Source organism: Micromys minutus (assembly GCF_963924665.1).
Source record: "Micromys minutus genome assembly, chromosome: 1".
Lineage (NCBI taxonomy): Eukaryota > Metazoa > Chordata > Mammalia > Rodentia > Muridae > Micromys > Micromys minutus.
The window spans coordinates 166,147,468-166,163,112 of NC_137969.1; the positions used below are offsets into that span (position 1 = coordinate 166,147,468).

At 38.8% G+C, this 15,645-nt stretch overlaps 1 protein-coding gene across 5 annotated transcripts in view; it reads left to right on the forward strand.

Moving 5' to 3' along the window:
• Window positions 1-15,645, forward strand: part of NBAS (NBAS subunit of NRZ tethering complex) — a gene marked incomplete at its 5' end in the record, with an annotated part of 273,478 nt that overhangs the window by 118,924 nt on the left and 138,909 nt on the right. For all 5 annotated transcript variants that reach the window (XM_080914068.1, XM_080914069.1, XM_080914070.1 and 2 more), the window contains 3 exons: window positions 1,925-2,038; window positions 3,124-3,281; window positions 6,390-6,464. In XM_080914068.1, coding sequence (XP_080770194.1) covers window positions 1,925-2,038; window positions 3,124-3,281; window positions 6,390-6,464 — 347 coding nt within the window. The remainder of the gene's footprint in view (window positions 1-1,924; window positions 2,039-3,123; window positions 3,282-6,389; window positions 6,465-15,645) is intronic.

Genomic DNA, 15,645 nt, shown 5'->3' on the forward strand with positions numbered 1-15,645 from the left:
ATGCATTCCTTTGTTCAAGGACATCTAGGTTCTTTCCAGCTTCTGGCTATTACAAAGAAGGCTGCTATGAACATGGTTGAGCATGTGTCCTTGTTAGATGTTGTAGCTTCTTTTAGGAATATGCCCAGGAGTGGTATAGCTGGGTACTTAAGTTTTTGTTTTTTTTTTTTGAACTTCATATAGTCTGTGAGTTGTTTCTAGGGTTAGTGTCCAGTTATCAGTGACTGCATATTATGTTTCTTTGTTTGTGACTAGGTTAACTCACTCAGGATGATATTCTCTAGATGCATCCATTTTCTTAGGAATTTCATAAAGTCATTGTTTCTGATAGCTGAGTAGTACTCCATTGTGTAAATATATCACAATGTTTGTATGTTTTCCTAATTTCTTTCTACACATGTTTGTCCTTTGAGTAGAGGAAGGCTACTGATTTGTTTGAGTTAATTTTATATCCAGCCACTTTGCTGAACTTGTTTCTCAGCTGTAGAAGTTCTCTGGTGGAATTTTTGGGGTCCTTTACGTACACTATCATGTCATCTGCAAACAGTGATGTTTTTACTTCTTCCTTTCCAATTTATATCCCTTTGATTTCATTTTGCTGTCCAATTGTTCCAGCCAGGACTTCCAGTAGTATGTTGAATAGGTAGAGGGACAGTGGGCAGCCTTGTCTAGTCCATGATTTTAGTGGGATTGCCAAGCTGACTCCTGTGTTCTTGTTTCAGCTCTCAGGCCTTGTAGGGCTTCTAGACTATGGGACCATACATACACAATCCACGGGGAATTGAAATCCTTACAGTCTGATGGGCATATATTGTATCATAACAGCCTGTTCTGTGCAGGTTCTGTGCATTAAAGCATCTTCGACATATATGTTGCAGTGTCAAATTTACTCTCAATGTATTACTAATACGTTGAAATGGAAGGAAAATGATTTTTTTTAGCACTCCATTTGGAGCATTTTTTCAGGTATTCTGTTTTTATTAAGACACAGAACACCATGAAGACCACACACAGTTTTGAGGTAGTAATGGACATATAAACTTCGTTTTGACATTCCTGAATTTGAAGCATTGCAATGGTCAACATTACCTTGGCTGTGTCACTAAATAGTCTACTTCGCTCTGGTGTTTTCCCACTTCCACTGGGGTGGATTTCTGTTTGCTTATGTAGGAGGAAGTCACATGCTGCAGTTTTCCTGTACTAATGGCTTCTCAGTGCCAGGCTTAAGTTAAAATATAGGTGTGCTCTTCGTGTGTGTGTGTGTGTGTGTGTGTGTGTGTGTGTGTGTGTGTGTGTGTGCGTGCTAGTGTGTGCTATGAAATTTCCGAGAGAGGATTCACATTCAGTGAACCTAAGAGGATATGGAATTTTTGCTCTAAAGTCCAGAATGGCCCAAGAGTACCAGAGCAGATCTGAGCAGCTGAGAGAGGTAAAAAGACGTTGCTGTTGCAGGGATTATGACTAAAGTTATTGTTGAAATCTTTGCTGAATCTGAAATGTGGAAGACAAGCACAGAGATGTTGTTAAGCAGAACTCACACTTTATTTGAAGACTTGATTGAGTCAGGGATTTCCATGCATAATGAGTAGATCACAAACTCAAAATATTGTTAACCTTTATCCTCCAATCATTAAGAAAAGCTGTTTTACTTGTAGATTTGAGGCTTTCTGTAATGCTGTTGATCAGTTGAGGCTCTTCTTTTTTGTTTTTGTTTTTTTAAAATTAGATACTCTGTATTTACATTTGAGATGTTATCCCCCCCACCCATTCCTATCCCCCCTCCTCCTCCAGTTGCCTACATGCAGGTGCACTCCACCCTGTTGCCTTAGCATTCCCCTACATTTGGAAAACATGTCCTCCATGGACCACAGGTCTCTTCAGTTGAGGCTGTTCTAATCATCAAATCATCGGTTTGTGTGTACAGGCGAAGACCCGGAGGAAAGGCACGGGCAGGTTCTGATCCTGTTAGTGGAACAAGCACTCCATGTCCATGACTACAAAGCAGCTAGCATGTACTGTCAGAAGCTGATGGCTGCAGGTGAGTAGACAGCCTACGCTTTGTTCACGTCCTCTCCATGTGGTAAGTAATGGAACGGGTTCTTCTGACGTCAGCCAGCCTGACTGGCCAGCCAGACACATGTTTGCTTAAGATTTTTAGTAGCAAGGATTATACTGTGTGTTTATATACTAATATCAGTATTTTAATGGATTCAGGTGCTATAGTCTATCTCTGTGGTTTTGGTTACTTTAATGCCCTGTCTAAAATGTGTTCATAATTTTAGGAACAACAGTACCTGAATGCTATTTTATATATTATAGAATGTGAAATTTAGAAGAATACTTATAATTTGTTTTTAAATAGTCAATATTTTTATATTTTATTATAGGAAAAAAGAACAGTAATGAAAAATTGGGCAGGAGTTTGGTCCAAATATTTTCTATATTGAATTTAACAATCCTGTCTTGAAAGAATTAACAGAGTTTGTGGTAGAAAACTTTTATAGCTACATTTCTCAGTGGAAGAAAACACAGGACCGTTTTATCTTGGGCCCTTCGTAGAAAATCCTTTGTCTTCCATAGGGAAGTTAATTCCCTGTGCTTTGTTGCTGTAACTCCGCCCAGCTCACTCAGAATCCTTGCACTTATTTTACTGGGGATTGGGTCTAGGGCTCCATGTCTCTAGTAAACTCTGTTACTACTAGGCTCTATCTCCAGCACCATGCATGTATTTTCCTTTTGTTTCTTTGCTTGCTTTTTCTGTATGTCTACCATTAATGAGAAAAAACTGGTTCCAGTTAGGCAGTGTCAAACTCGTAGTCTTATAAATTCAGAATTCACCATGAAAGTTCAGTTAATAATCTGAATTCATTTTTACTGTATTTGATTCTGTCAGAAACACGTGTCTGGAGTACCCCTGAATTGTGGGATAGTAAACGGTTCAGATCTTTCTCTTAGTTGGATTCTCATGCCTTGTGCGCACTGTCAGTGATAACTGCAATTCTGTCTCCTACCACCAGACCTGGATAGGACTCCAGCACACACCTCACCGCGTTCACAGCGTACTTTCCTCTCCTCAAATCACTTTTCCTTTCCTCCTTATTTGTCTCCTTGTCAAAATTTCAGGATATCCAGACAGTTGGGCTGTTTGTAGCCAGTTGGGCCAATCAGAAGGTTACCAGGACCTGGCCACTCGTCAAGAGCTCATGGCTTTTGCTTTGACACATTGCCCTCCCAGCAGCATTGAACTTCTTTTGGCAGCTAGCAGCTCTCTTCAAACAGAGGTCAGTGATCACAAATACACTAAATATTGATGTGTATGAAGGCCATTTTGTTGGGTGTATGTGTCTGAGTCATGTGGTCAATTGTTTGTTTTTGTAGTATGCTGATGTTCTAGAAGAAACATGGTTGTCATACAAAGAGAAATTTGAAAACCAGAGGCTATTAAAGTATTTTTGGCTTTGTTATAGTTTGGAGGAAAGGGTGAAAGAGGCTTGAGTAAAACTACAGTATGTTAGGAAATAAATGATTTGGCTGTACGAGGGAAGTGCAACATTGTGAAGAGTGAAATAGATGAGAACTAGGAGTGTGAAGTCTGAAACCACATTAGCTAGTGCGTGTGTTAGCATACGCCTTCTGAGAAAGTATGAGTAGGACATAGCCTCGGAGAGATGCTGAGTTAGAGGGAGAGCCTCCTAGGTGAGGAAAAGAGCCGACAGTGGGAGGCTACCATGACTCTCATATTTCTTTTTGTTTTAATAATAACTTTTATTTGGTGAAACAAGCAACCAACTTCACAGAGTAACAAAATAGTAATCTTGACAAATATTTAATACGTGTAAACAAAACTAAGTGGCACTGCTTTAAAAATAGACAGAGCTGTAGATAAAACAGAAAGCTGCCAGAGACTCCACTCACTCTGTGTTAGAGGCACAACAATGGACTTCAGCCAGCTCACTTCTAAGACAGAACCAAAGCTCTCGCTAGCAATTTCTTCCAGTTCCGTGACTAGAAAACAGATTGTAGAGGGGAGAATGCTGCAGGGAGTGGTAAGTTGCCTTCCAAGAGAGGGTAAATAGGGCTTCAGAACAGGGGACATGTCTAGTCACTCTAAAAATCTTGATTAGCTTAAGAACCACAAGTGAGGTGGCAGCCATGCAGGCTTAGGGGACGCACTGGGACAAGGGAGCAGCCTGAGCAGCCTCTGTATCAGGAGAAAGCAGGAATCTGCTGAGGAATGACAAGGTCAGTCACAGCAGTGCAGTATCAGGGGACAGGAGAAGCAGGTAGGCAAAAGCCATAGCCCTGGGGCCTCCCTTAGCAGTAAACAACGGTCTGTACTCCTTAGGAGCATGCTTCAGTGAAACCAAACCACAGCTACGGGCTGGAGACACTCCACAGGTCTATGAGGGTTTTACCATAGACAGTACATAAATCTAAAGACTCATTTAATTAACAATGGGATTTTCCAACAGAACAAGTGGATCAAATACACTTTCCACATCTAAAGGAAAGGTACTGGGTAAAAATCATTGAAAAGGCCTATCAAAATAGTAAAGAGACAGATCACAGTCAGTGGTCAAGCAGAGAGCAAACAAAAGATACTCACAACCTGTGGTCTCCCTCAGTGTTAAGAAGAGAGAGAGGCCAAGACCTGGGAATAACCTCTTCTCATTTTTTTCATGGAACCTAGGGAAACTTGACTAAACCGAGGAAGGATAAATGGGACAGGGGCATCGAAAGAACCTATCCCCACTGCCTCTTTTGTTGTTAAGGGACAGGTCTTGCTGGGTAATTTCAACTCACTGAAGAACCTAGGCCGACTCTGAACTCCAGATCTTCCTGTCCCAGCCTCCCAGGAGCTCTTATTACCAGTGTGTGCTACCACAGCCAGCAAGATAAGGTACCTTTAAAGAAAGGATCAGGAGTTTTTGAGACCAGTGTCTATAACCAGCCTGCACCCAGACTCCTTGAGGGATGAGTAGCAGCAGCTGGTCACCTGAACTGGAGGTGGAGAGACAAAAGGTGGCACTGGGCCAGGCTGAAGGACACGGCCCTAGAGATTTACAGAAAGAGCTAATGCTACTGAAGATGAAGACCAATCCTCAGAATATGCTCTATAGTTCTATGTAAAGCTGTTTCTCCACAGGCTAGTGACTAGTGAAGTAGTATGGTAGATTAGATGGGAGGAGGCGAGTCTTCATGTAGGACCATTTTCCACACAAAAGTGCTTCAAGTAAGGCCCAAGCAATATTAGTGTGATCAACTTGGAAGTTATATACCCAACAATGGGAAATTATACAGACATTGTAACCACTTAAATATGAGACAAGACAGAGTGTGACTAGGGACCTACTGCAGTGGCAGAGCCCTTGTGTGGTGCATGTAAGGCCCTGGGTTGAATCCCTAGCACCAAGGGGGGAAAAGCACCAGGGCAAATTGCAAGCTTCAATATTCAATCACACACATGGACTGAAAAATGAAGAAAAACCGAGATCCCATAGAGGGTTTAAGTTCTAGTCACCCTGGTCTATTTTTTGTGCTATGTCCAGTATTATTGGGCAAGCTTCTATTACAGCCTGAAAGTAGAACTAAGTTCATCCCAACCCTTTCCAGTTATAACCAAGGTTCAATGCACTTCAAACTGCAAGTGCCAAGGCTTCTTTCCTCAGGAAAGGACAACATGCTTTTTACTGCTGTGGCTCAGGAGGACATGGTCAGTTCTTCTAGCCAAAATGGAACAGAGAGTCCCAGTCTTCGAACTACCGTTGCTGCTTCACGTGGCACTGAGAATACGCAGCTGTGCTTTTAATGCTTGCAGGGGCCTTTCACAAACATGGGCATTTTACAGGAATGTCTTGGCCTCCTTGGATACTCTTTTAGGTAAAGACATTCAGGCAGGATTCCTTCTTTGGCTTCAAGACTGAAAAGGACATGTGTCTGTCCACTTATCCATGCTTTACCACTTAAGATATCTCTCAAAAAAGGAAAAGAAAAAAAAAAAAAAGAAAGAAAAAATGCCTCTCTTCCTTTTATAGCAAGCATTAACTGCCTATAGATCTTCAGGGAGAGGTGGGGCCTTGTGAGCCCACTAGACTTCAAACCTTTACATAAAAGAGCTCTCAAACTTAGAGTTATGTGTTTCACACCATGAGTACCCATGGCATTCTGTGGCAGGCTTTTCACAGACAGTTCCCTCTCCTGAATCTGTCATTTCCTTGTGAAGCTCTTTCCAAAGTTCTATTTTTTTTCTGTTACTCAATACTGTTCATTATAAAATAACATTATTTTTCTCAAAGGGAGAACCTTATACTTCCCAAATTTCAAGCTTATAATGTGAGGGGAAAGAAAAATTAAAAAAACAAAACAAAACACAACCTTTCTTGTTTCAGATTCTTTATAGAAGAGTAGATTTTGAGATCCATCCTGAAGGAGAAAATATTAGTATCTCACCCTTGATTGGTAAGGTATGTATGCTAAAGGTATGTATGTATCCTAAAGAGCATGTAGGGAAGGAGTTGGGAAGATACTGTGGGTGGACTGAAGTGTGTACGTGTGTGTGCGCACGTGTGAGTGTAGAATGCTTCTCAGTTTTATGTTGTGTTAAATACAGCATTCACATGGAAAAGGACTCAAAAGTACCTGCTCACAAATTATAAGCTATCAGCTCAAGCCCTGTGCAGATGAAGAAATAACACACGACTAGTTTACTACAGCCCTTTCAAAACTTCTCTGTGTTGTTTGCTCCCACAAATCATCCTGAGGAGCCCAAGTAATTCACAGATTAGTATCTGGCTTGCTGTCCCTAGAAGTTCTGTGTTTTTTCCAGAGTCTATGCAGCTCTAATAGGAGCCACTCAACCTTTGTAATAGGAATCTTCTTTCTGGTCTAGTTGAAGACTTAAGATCTTAATAAAGACTTGGCTCTGTAATTGCCCACCTGTCTGACTTGCTTATGTACATCTCCTCTGATGGTATCTTGTTGGTGCTTTTTAAACTGAGTTATGGCAGATCAGTCACTCTCCTCTGAGTAGGTTTTGCCATGCATACTACCTACAGGAGCAGGTAATTTCTTTTCTGCCCTTCTTACCTGTCTTGGTTCGGGTTTCTATTGTTATGAAGAGACACCATGAGTAAGGCAACTTTTATAAAGGACATGTTTAATTGGGGCTTGCTTACAATTTTAGAGATTCAGTTAATTATCATCATGGCAGGAAGCTTGGCAGCATCCAGGCAGACATGGTGCTGGAGAAGGAGCTGAGAGTTCTGCATCTTTATATGACTGCAGCCAGGGGAGACTGTCTCATGAGCAGTTAGGAGGAAAATTGGAAAGCACATTTAGTCAGGGTTTCTATTCCTGCATAAAATCGTGACCAAGAAGCACGTTGGGGAGGAAAGGATTTATTCAGCTTACACTTCCACATTGCTGTTCATCACCAAAAGAAGTCAGGACTGGAACTCAAGCAGGTCAGGAAGCGGGAGCTGATGCAGAGGCCATGGAGGGATGTTACTTACTGGCTTGCTTACCTTTGCTTGCTCAGCTTGTTTTCTTATACAACCCAGGTCTACCAGCCCAGGGATGGCACTACCCACAGTGAGACAGGGCTTCTCCACTTGATCACTAGTTGAGAAAATGCCTTCCAGCTGGATCTCATGGAGGCATTTCCTCAACTGAGGCTCTTACTCTGTGATAACTCCAGCTTGTGTCAAGTTGACAGAAAACTAGCCATTACACACTTCTGTCAACGAGGTTACAAATACCCCAACAAGGGCAAACCTGCAAATAGTGCCACTCACTGGGCCAAGCATATTCAAACCACCCCACTCTCCTTGTTTGTGCCTTGAATTTGAGCCTTTTCTTTTTGAGTGTTTTCTTTCTAGTACTTTCCTTGAGTACTCTTATAGTTTTCTTTTCTGTGTTCTCTGAGTAGTCTCACATTTCCCCTCTCTGTTACTACTTTACAGTTGATGTGGTATTATATGTGGTGAGTGAAGATAATATTATTTATCTTTGCACCTTCTTCATGATATGCTTTAGTAAATGCCCAGTGTTTGATAGAGCTTAGTCAGCAACATCTGCTGCTTAATGATTATTCCATGGCTAATAGAAACAAGGAATCAAATAAAGAGCATAAAGTAAACATTTTCCAGCATAGGTCTTCTAAATGGCATCTGGTAGTTACTTGGGTCTTATTATGATTTGTCTATTGTGAGAGGGGTATTGTTTTTCTATTTAGTATAGAATCAGACCATATTTCTTCTGAGCTCAGCTCCATGAGCTTGTTCGGAATCCCCATCCTTCTTTGAAACAGTCATGCAAGGCCTTTTGTGGCTTTTGGGTTTCCTGCTTTCTGCTGTTACAATGAATTAGTGAGTGTCAGCTTTGCCCTGTGGTCTCTTCTTTGGATTAAGCAAGGCTGTATTGCCACAAGTGTGCACATACTGTTCCATTGGATTCTTGCCAAATAATGAAGACATCCACAGCTGTCCTCTGTGTCCACTTAGCAAGTAAAGGCATGCTTCCAAAGTCATTATTTTTTCTTTACAATCTTTTCTGTCTTTCTTTTTCTTCTTTCAGCCCCCTGTAATAGATCTAGATTTCAGGAAGTGTTAATCCAAACCCTCATATAATTTTGACGAATGAAGCACATTTCAGAATATTATAGCTACTATTATCAGAGTATAATGTAGTATTTAGCTATAAGCTGCCATGCATTTTATATTAACTGTAGAGGTAATAACCATATTAAAATAAAACTCAAAAATAAAGGCTGTTTTCAAATCTAACCTGTTTCATATTTAATATTTCTATTACTTCATTATGAAAATTACTTTTATTATATATTTAGTCAAAATAAAGATACTGTTATACAGTGACATCCACATGAATACTGTGGATATTGTACATGTGAAGCTATTACATTTTTTCCTGTTTTAAAATATTGTTTATTATAGAACAAGATGCATATTCTGAGAATACCTGCAAGATTACAGATTTCCAGTTCTTACTTATGTTGGTTATGAAGCTCTTTAAATTGAACAGTCTAATACCATTTTAGTATATTAACATTTTGTTTAGCTAGCATCATGTAGCTGGTGGTATTTTTTTCTAGATAAATCTAATTAGAGATAGAAATGGGTTGTATACAGGATTCCCATTTAAAGAATCATTTCACTGTGGGAAAATTGTTTATGAACATTTTAAGAAGCTATAATTTATATGGCCGGACTATTTAATGTTTAGAGTACAAGCATGTTCTCAGCATATTGTTATTTTCAATTTATAGAAAGACTGTTTAGAAATACTCAAATAAAGGCATGCATAATGGCAGTTAGTGTCAATATCATGGTAAGTATTTTCTTTCTTCACTGGTTAAGTGATGGATCCTTGGATTGTTTCTACTTCTTAGTTATTTTGAATAAAGCTTCTGTGAACATTAGTATTCAAGTGTTTGTGTGGATGTGTTTGTCCCGCTCATATACTGACACCCTGGAATAGAACTGCTCTTTTCTTGTGTTCTTAATATTTGAATATGCTGTCTACTTATTTTCTAGAGGCTGCACATTTGTTAACCTGTCATTGTTGTGATGAGGTATCTAATTAAAGACAACTGAAAGAAAGAATAGTGTTGACGTCTGCTTTCAGAAGCTTCAACTTTTGATTCTGGGCTGCATGGGAGGCAGCACACAAAATAGGTTTATATAGTGGAGGAAAAGGGCTCACATGTGGTACAGAGAAGCTAGGGAATGTCCAAGGAAGAGGCCTGACTAGCATCACCAGGAATGTTCTGCTTCCTCCTAGTAGATCTCATCTCTGTTTCCACCAGCTACAGTGTGCCATCTGCTAAGGACCAGCATCAGCTTGGGAAGGGGGTTTGAGAGTGATGGAAGGAATAACTCAATGTCAGTGATGGGTGCCTTCTGACACCTCTGTAGTCTCCTGGAAATAGCTCTCAGCTCAAGACAGCTTTTGGGTTTTCTGTCCAAAGTGAGAAAACTGGCTAGAAAAAAAAAATTAAAGGCTCTTTGGATAGCTCATGGGTTTCTTAAGCGAAGTTAGAAATCCCAGCAGAAAAAATTCTAAAACAGCTATGTTATCTCTCCAAGCAGTTCTCTCTAGAGAGCCCTTTCTTCCTCTCTAAATATCCCTCACAATGAAATGGCTTTTTGCTCAGCATAGCTCTTGGGTTTGCTAAGCAAAGGCAGAAACCTGGTAGAAAAAAATATATAATATTTCCATTATTCTATTCCATTACTTTAGTCAAAAACCCTCCAGAAAAATTCCAGAAAGAATTGTAATTGCTTTCTAGACAGCTTGTTTCTTGAAGACCAAAGCTGAATCCTTTATTTGCATATTGATTCAGTCATATACTCCAGTTTCTCTTTTATTTATTCTACAAATCTGAATTTTATGGCCTCAGCCCCTTGATTGTTAGAAAAAAACAGCAAGTGCATTTTTTTTTTAACCAAGCAAGTGAATTTGGAGATCTGCCTGCTTTTGTGAGCATAAACACTAAGCTGTGTGGGATCCTACTCTGAGATCACCATTCCCACCACATCTGGACCTAAATTTGCTGTGTCCCAGGCTGACCTTGAACACAGAAATCTGCCTGACTTTGTCAGCACAAACAGTAAGCTTAGTTGCATAGGATCTTGCCCTGGAGTTACCACTCCCTAAATTCCATTACCTCTTCCCTTAATATTTTTCTGACAAACGGGCTCATTAGTGCAACTGCCTCTGTTTTGTTCGGTCTCTGAAGACCCTCATGTAAATCATATTGTGTCCTTATATGTTGCATAATTGCAATATCATGTGAGGACAGATTTTACACTGATTTATGTATTCTTGAATTCATGTTTTCAGAGTTCTTTCCCATAGCCTTAAGGGCTGTCCAGAAGCTCACTGCATTTATCATTTTGCTGAATTACAGTAGACACACCTAGATTGCCTCCTAGATTCATGCTGTTTCTAATTATAATGGAGTCATTAACCTTGACAGTGGAAAGGTTTCCTAAAAGAGGAATGTAAAGAAAAATATATACATTATTATACAAAAAAGCCTAATGCCTAGCAAGTGTCAGCACTCATAGAGGCCCAGACCCTGCTGTGTCTGCTGGGTTTGCTCCAGGGGTGAGAAACCTGCAGCCATGCAGGATGCAGCAGTCATCAGATTATAAGTGTGCCATTGAATCAGTCCACTGAGGAAAGCAAAGCCCTGCGGTCTAGTTATGTCTCAGGACCTATTGTCAGAATAGAACAAGACCAACCCTTTTTAATATTACTTTTATTTTTTGAAATTATAATGAAATCATATCATTTCTCCCTTTTTTATCACATGCCCTTCCTTACTCACTTTCAAATTCATGGCCTTTTGTTCATTAATTAATTGTTGTTACATGCATATATGCATAAGCATAATCATATGTATCACTGTGTACAGCCTAGTTAGTTGCATAATCTTACTTATATATGTGATTGAAGGGCCCACCATTTGCTACTGTATCATAATTTATGTACTCTCCCCTTGTCAAGAATATTTCTTCCACTCTCAGCGTTTCTTACTTTACTGTAGTTATTTGTTTAGTGTTGAAGCCCTTGTGGTCTGTTTTCTGTTCAGTTGAGTATGTTCATTGGTGTTGTCCTTATTCAGCTCATTTTTAGGCAGTCATGTTGGTGAGAAGTTTTGGGGGTAACTCTTGTTATTACTAGGAGACATGGTCCCACAGCATGCTCTTTGATCCTCTGTGTCTTATATTCTTTCTGCTCCACATCCTTCAGTGTTCCAAGAGCCTTAGATATAGGAGGGTTTTATAGATGTATCCATTGGGACTGGACTCTAGACTCTGCATTTTGTTTGGTTGTGGTTTTATGTAATGGTTTTTGTCTGTTGCAAAGAGAATTTCTTTGGTAAGACATTAGGACTACACTTATCTGCCATATTTAAGAGAATGTACTTAGGGTATGTTGGTTTAGTAACGTGATGGTTGTAGGTTCTTCTCCAAGATCCATGACTTCAGTAGCTCTGAGTAGTTGTCTAGACTTCTAGTACCGGACATGCATTTCCTCTGCTCAAGTGGGACTTAAGATCAAGTAGAGAGCTGCTGGTTACTTCTGAGGTCTATGTACAGAACTGTAGCCTTTGTTGATCAATGTTGTTGATTAGTATTGTAGCTAAGTAGGATGGTTGGTTGCTTCCTTCCTTTGGACCTACATATGATCTAATATCAAAGCTAATCCTCTCGAACGAGGCATTCTGGGCAGTTCCTACTTTGGGGCCTCTGGATCCTGCACAAAGACCAAAACTTTAATACTTCACCCTTTGGTATACCAATTAAAATGCACATTGTATCAACATTTTTATATTCTCACCAGAAATCTGTTGAAGTTTCTATTTCTCCACTGGCTTCTGTTTAATATGTGTGCTATCTTACTATGTGTTTGGTACACTTGGAACATTAATTTTATCCCAGGCAGCAAATAGCTATGAGGACATTTTCATATGCTAATTGCCACATCAAAAGAGCTAGTCACTTATTTTGCTTATTTTGTTTTTCTAGTTGGTTATCTTGTGACTGAGATGGAAATAAATTTTTTATTAGTATTCTGGATTCTAGATACAAGTATCTTATCTAGATTCATTTCACACTTGTAATTTGTCAGCATTTTCTGTCAGTGTGTGACATGAATTTTTATTACTTTACTGTTTCTTTTTGATGTGTAGATGTTTTTAATGTTTCCTAAGGCATGTTTATAGCATTTCCTTCTATTGATTATTCTTTTGGTGTACCTAAGAAATCTGTGTCTGATTCAGTGCTTTGAAAAGCTACTCTTATGCTTTTCTGTAAGAGTTTCTACTTCTTAACTTGTTTGCTCAATAAACAGTTAGAAAATATATAAAATATTCTATCCCACATATGAAATTAATTGGGAAGCTTATTGGTTAGCTTTCTTTTTTATCATTTAACCACTTGTTCTTTGTTATTAGATTTCTGAAAAAATTTATTTCATTTTTTAAAATATTTATTTCATATAAGTACATTGTAGCTGTCTTCAGACACACCAGAAGAGGGCATCAGAACCCATTACAGATGGTTGTGAGCCACCATGTGGTTGCTGGGAATTGAACTCAGGACCTTTGGAAGAGCAGTCAGTGCTCCTAAGTGCTGAGCCATCTCTCCAGTGCATAATTTTATTTCTTACAAGTTAAAAAAATAGATATGAGCCAATTTTATTAAAATGCTAGCATTTGTTAACTTTTAATACATGGATATATATTGTATCTTCTGTATCCTGCTTAATATAAAATATATGTAACCAAAAGAATGTTTAACCAAGAACCTGTTATCAAATGAATTAAAGGTCTTTCTTTCTGCTTCCTTTTGCCTTCATTTCCATGAGTCTTGCTGCCCAGACAGAAACACTACTATATGTGTTCCTCCATGTTGATTGAAACAGGGTCTTTGTATCCCTGGATGTCTTAGCCCCTGCCACTGCTGTCAGTTTTTCAAGTTCCAGGGTTTGCCTGTGCCTGTCCTTCCACACTTCTTAAGCATGTGTCCAGAGGCTCTGTGCATTTCTCTTTGGTCATGAGTGTTTTTCTTACTGAAGCTATAATATACATGCACACATATTACTAATATTACATTGCAGTTTGAATTTTCTTGTACTGCTTTGTTTGTAGACAGAGTTGTAATCTTAATTCTCCAAATTGGGATCAAAAGTACTCCAGTTAGTACCTGAAGGAAAGTGTCATTTGCAGAAAACTGTTTGGAATTATTTAAGGATGTTTTGGAGAATGGATACTGATTGAGTCCTGCTTGGGTTGTTTATATTACTTAAGTAGCCTGCATGTACTATGCATTTAGTATATTTGAGGCCAACCACTTTCTCTGAATTTCATCTTTCTTAACTGACATTAGGGAAGCCACTTCTCAGATCAGTAGAGCAGTAGACTCCAGAGAGTTGTTATTGTGAGCCATACTGGATATGTAATGGTAATGGCATTCCTGTTGTAACATCAGAAAGAAGCCATTACTGCTTTTTACCCTTTGAACTGTGTAGCACCCTTAATTCTTACTAGATTTAATGTTAAGTTTTATGTTGGCAATTCTTGATCTGGTTTTAGGGGCTAATCCCTTTCTGTTATTACACAATCTAAATTAATTAGCAGTGATTCACTCTGAATATGAAAATTGTCATTTCAGGAATAAAAATGTGAACTCCCATAAAAGTAATTCTTGGGGGCTTTTCTAGCCTCCTTTGTTCCTGAATAACTTCAGGTTAGACCATTTTAGTTCTGGAATAAATGACACAAAGACCTGTTACCCAGCCACATATCCTGTTTCTTGCCAACTGGTCTTTCCCTGGATGACTTTGGTCTACATGTGTCCTTATGACTATGGGTCTTCCTGGTTCATCCACATGGATTTTCCACATCTTCCTTCTTTGCCACCCCCCCCCCCCACACACACTCTTTCTGGGATCCCTTGACTGGGATCAGAAGTCCTGCCCTATTCTCTTTTGCCTGGCTAATTGGCTAATCAGCTCTTTATTAACCAACTAGAGGAAAACAATCTTTGCATAACATTGAGACCAGAGATGCTTGACCATGCCACTGTGAGGACTACAACCAGATGTCTGCGCATAGAAATCAGCATCTGAACACAGTGTGAAAAACTGTCTCCCAACAAATTCCTCTTTGCTTTTTCTAGTTTGTGAAGCTGAAAGAAAACTATTTTTCTCATTAATAACTTTGGTTGCACTAACATTGTGGTAGACCATCCCAGTTGGTAAAATTTTTCCACCCTCCTCTTTCTTTTCCTATTCTGTGATGCTTAAATACTAACTTGGCTTTTAAATATTTTTAGTGACATTAATTTTGTGAATGCACACACATGTGCCATGATGGATATGTGGTGACAATTTATAGGAATACATTTCTCTCTTTTTTACTATGTGTGTCCTAAGTGTTGAGCCCAGGTAATCAAGTTGTCTAACATTTCACCAGCCTCACTTTCTCCTTGATGTTTTCCTTAGAAGAAATATTTACAGGAAATTCTTTATCACATATGTCTCTCAACCTGTAAATTTATCTTTGGTTATAGTCTTTTATATTCTGTATATCTCAGATTCATATCTTGAATTATCTCATCTAACCATAGAAACAAATAAAATTTAAGGTTGTATTATTTAACAGAATACTGGTTTTATGCCTTTCACATTTTTGTATCTTTCAGTTTTTTTCTTTACCTTCATGTGAAGTCACATTCTACCTGAGGACTGTATTTCTCAGTGTGTTTACAGTTTTAGTTCTATTCTTGGAGTAGTTAATGACATTCATATCATTGGATACACCCTCTTAATTAGGAAGATTCTCAAGATGAACAGGAATTTGAAATATGATGTGATATTCTAGTTGAGTAATTTTTGTTCTAGACACATCTTGAAAATATATCTCAAATAATTATATGATGCAGTAAATCTAGATGTTTATCTATAGATGCAAATTGTGGAGATTCTCATATACTCCGTAATAAAGAATGAACAGAGCAACATTCCATGCAGTAAATGAAAAATCTTACCAGCAAATTTGATGCAGTAACTAAACATATAATGTTACGAGTGCATAGTAGATAGTAATCTTTCTAA